Raw genomic sequence first — 1,514 nt, forward strand, 5'->3', positions numbered from 1 at the left:
GAGACTGAAGCAGCTTGTTGTTACTGACCTGTAGATCATGTCTTCAGAGCTCCACCAAGAGAAATGTTCTGCTGTTTCACTGTTGGGTTTATCTACAACCAGTGTTTGTGGCGTGCTGCACAGAACCGGGTCGTGTGGCTTCATGTCTGCAGCCAAGGCCTGCTCCTCCGAGTGCAGCAGCTCTCCACATCCTCTTTGATCAGAGAGCAGGACAGAAGGACATGATTCTGCTTTGTCCTCCTGCTGTTGTTTTGTTGTGCTGGAGCCTTTCATAGCGGATTACCAAACCTGTTCATGTGATAAGATGTTTTCTGTAAAGAACCCCAAATACGACATCAGCAACGATCCTCCATGTTTGTCACGGTCCCTAAGAGGGGAGGCTGAGGAGTGAACGTTTGGCAAAAACACTTGTCTGTTCATGGTTTGTGCCCCTCACCCTCCTGCCCGTGCGTCACAATGACCCACAAATCTTCAGTTTGAAGAGTGAGGCCTCGTGGGTCGTGCTGACCCAAAGGTAGCAGGAGGGCTACATGTCCATAAATGTCACACGTGCACAGCAGAAGCTGCACTGCTGCAATCATCTTGTTGAACACTCCTGTTCTCAGTTTCCCAGATGTAGCAAACACGTCCCACAGGAACAAGTGAGTAGACCCAGACGATCCAAGCAGCTCAAGATGAATCAGAACCGTCAAGAAAGGGTTCTTCTCACTAAGGATCCAGAGCAAACATCTGTCTAGAGGTGACGAACAGCTGCAAGGGGATTAGCAGTCGTACTGTCGTTAAAGACGAGCCGTGTTCAAATTAAACACGCGTGTCACTGAGGAGGACTCACTGTGCCAACCCCTGAAAAAGCTGATGTGTGTGTGCGTGTGTGTGCGTGTGTGTGTGTGTGTGATATTGCACATGAAGGCATGAGCCTAGATTATGATCCTGCCAGTGTAACAACCTTCAGCAAAAGTAGCAGATCCTGGTGTTAAAGTTGAAAATGATTTATTTGCTTTTATTTTAAAACAAAAATGAATTTATTATGACTTTTACTGCCCAAATGATGTAGTTTTTACTTATGATCATTTTATAGATGTAATACTTGTCGCATGTTGCTCTGCAGAGCGAGCACATGAAACACGGCTCGCTGCTCCATGTGACCGAACAGAGACGAACAACGGTTTAATGGGAACGAATGGTTTGATGGAAGTCTTTACTTATGTTGACACTGGTGTACCCTGAAACCAGTAATCAGCTCAAGCACATGTGAAATATCCGAGCTGAGTCGCTGGCAGCTTAGAAAGCTACAGGGTTGAGAACAAGAGTCAGGACTTGAGTGCATTGTGATAAAAAGTGACAAACATCAAACCTGGCCTTGTGCACAGGTAGGAGTAGAAGCCCTCAGACTTGAGCATGATGAGCAGGGACGACCAGCCGAGCAGCACCGCAGAGAAAAACAGATTCTCAACCACTGCTGTGACAGCCATCCACCAGCGACGGGAAAAGGCCGTGGCCAGGGTGGGAGCCAT

The 1,514-nt window shown here is 47.6% G+C and overlaps 1 protein-coding gene across 1 annotated transcript in view; it reads right to left on the reverse strand.

Moving 5' to 3' along the window:
- LOC119411074 (large neutral amino acids transporter small subunit 4) overlaps positions 1-1,514 on the reverse strand; it is a 30,491-nt gene extending 28,977 nt beyond the window's left edge. Inside the window, exon 1 of the mRNA XM_037677997.1 lies at positions 1,355-1,514. Within this exon, the coding sequence (XP_037533925.1) occupies positions 1,355-1,514 (160 nt within the window). The remainder of the gene's footprint in view (positions 1-1,354) is intronic.

The sequence above is a fragment of the Nematolebias whitei genome, chromosome 6, assembly GCF_014905685.2.
Source record: "Nematolebias whitei isolate Nwh7 chromosome 6, NemWhi1, whole genome shotgun sequence".
Lineage (NCBI taxonomy): Eukaryota > Metazoa > Chordata > Actinopteri > Cyprinodontiformes > Rivulidae > Nematolebias > Nematolebias whitei.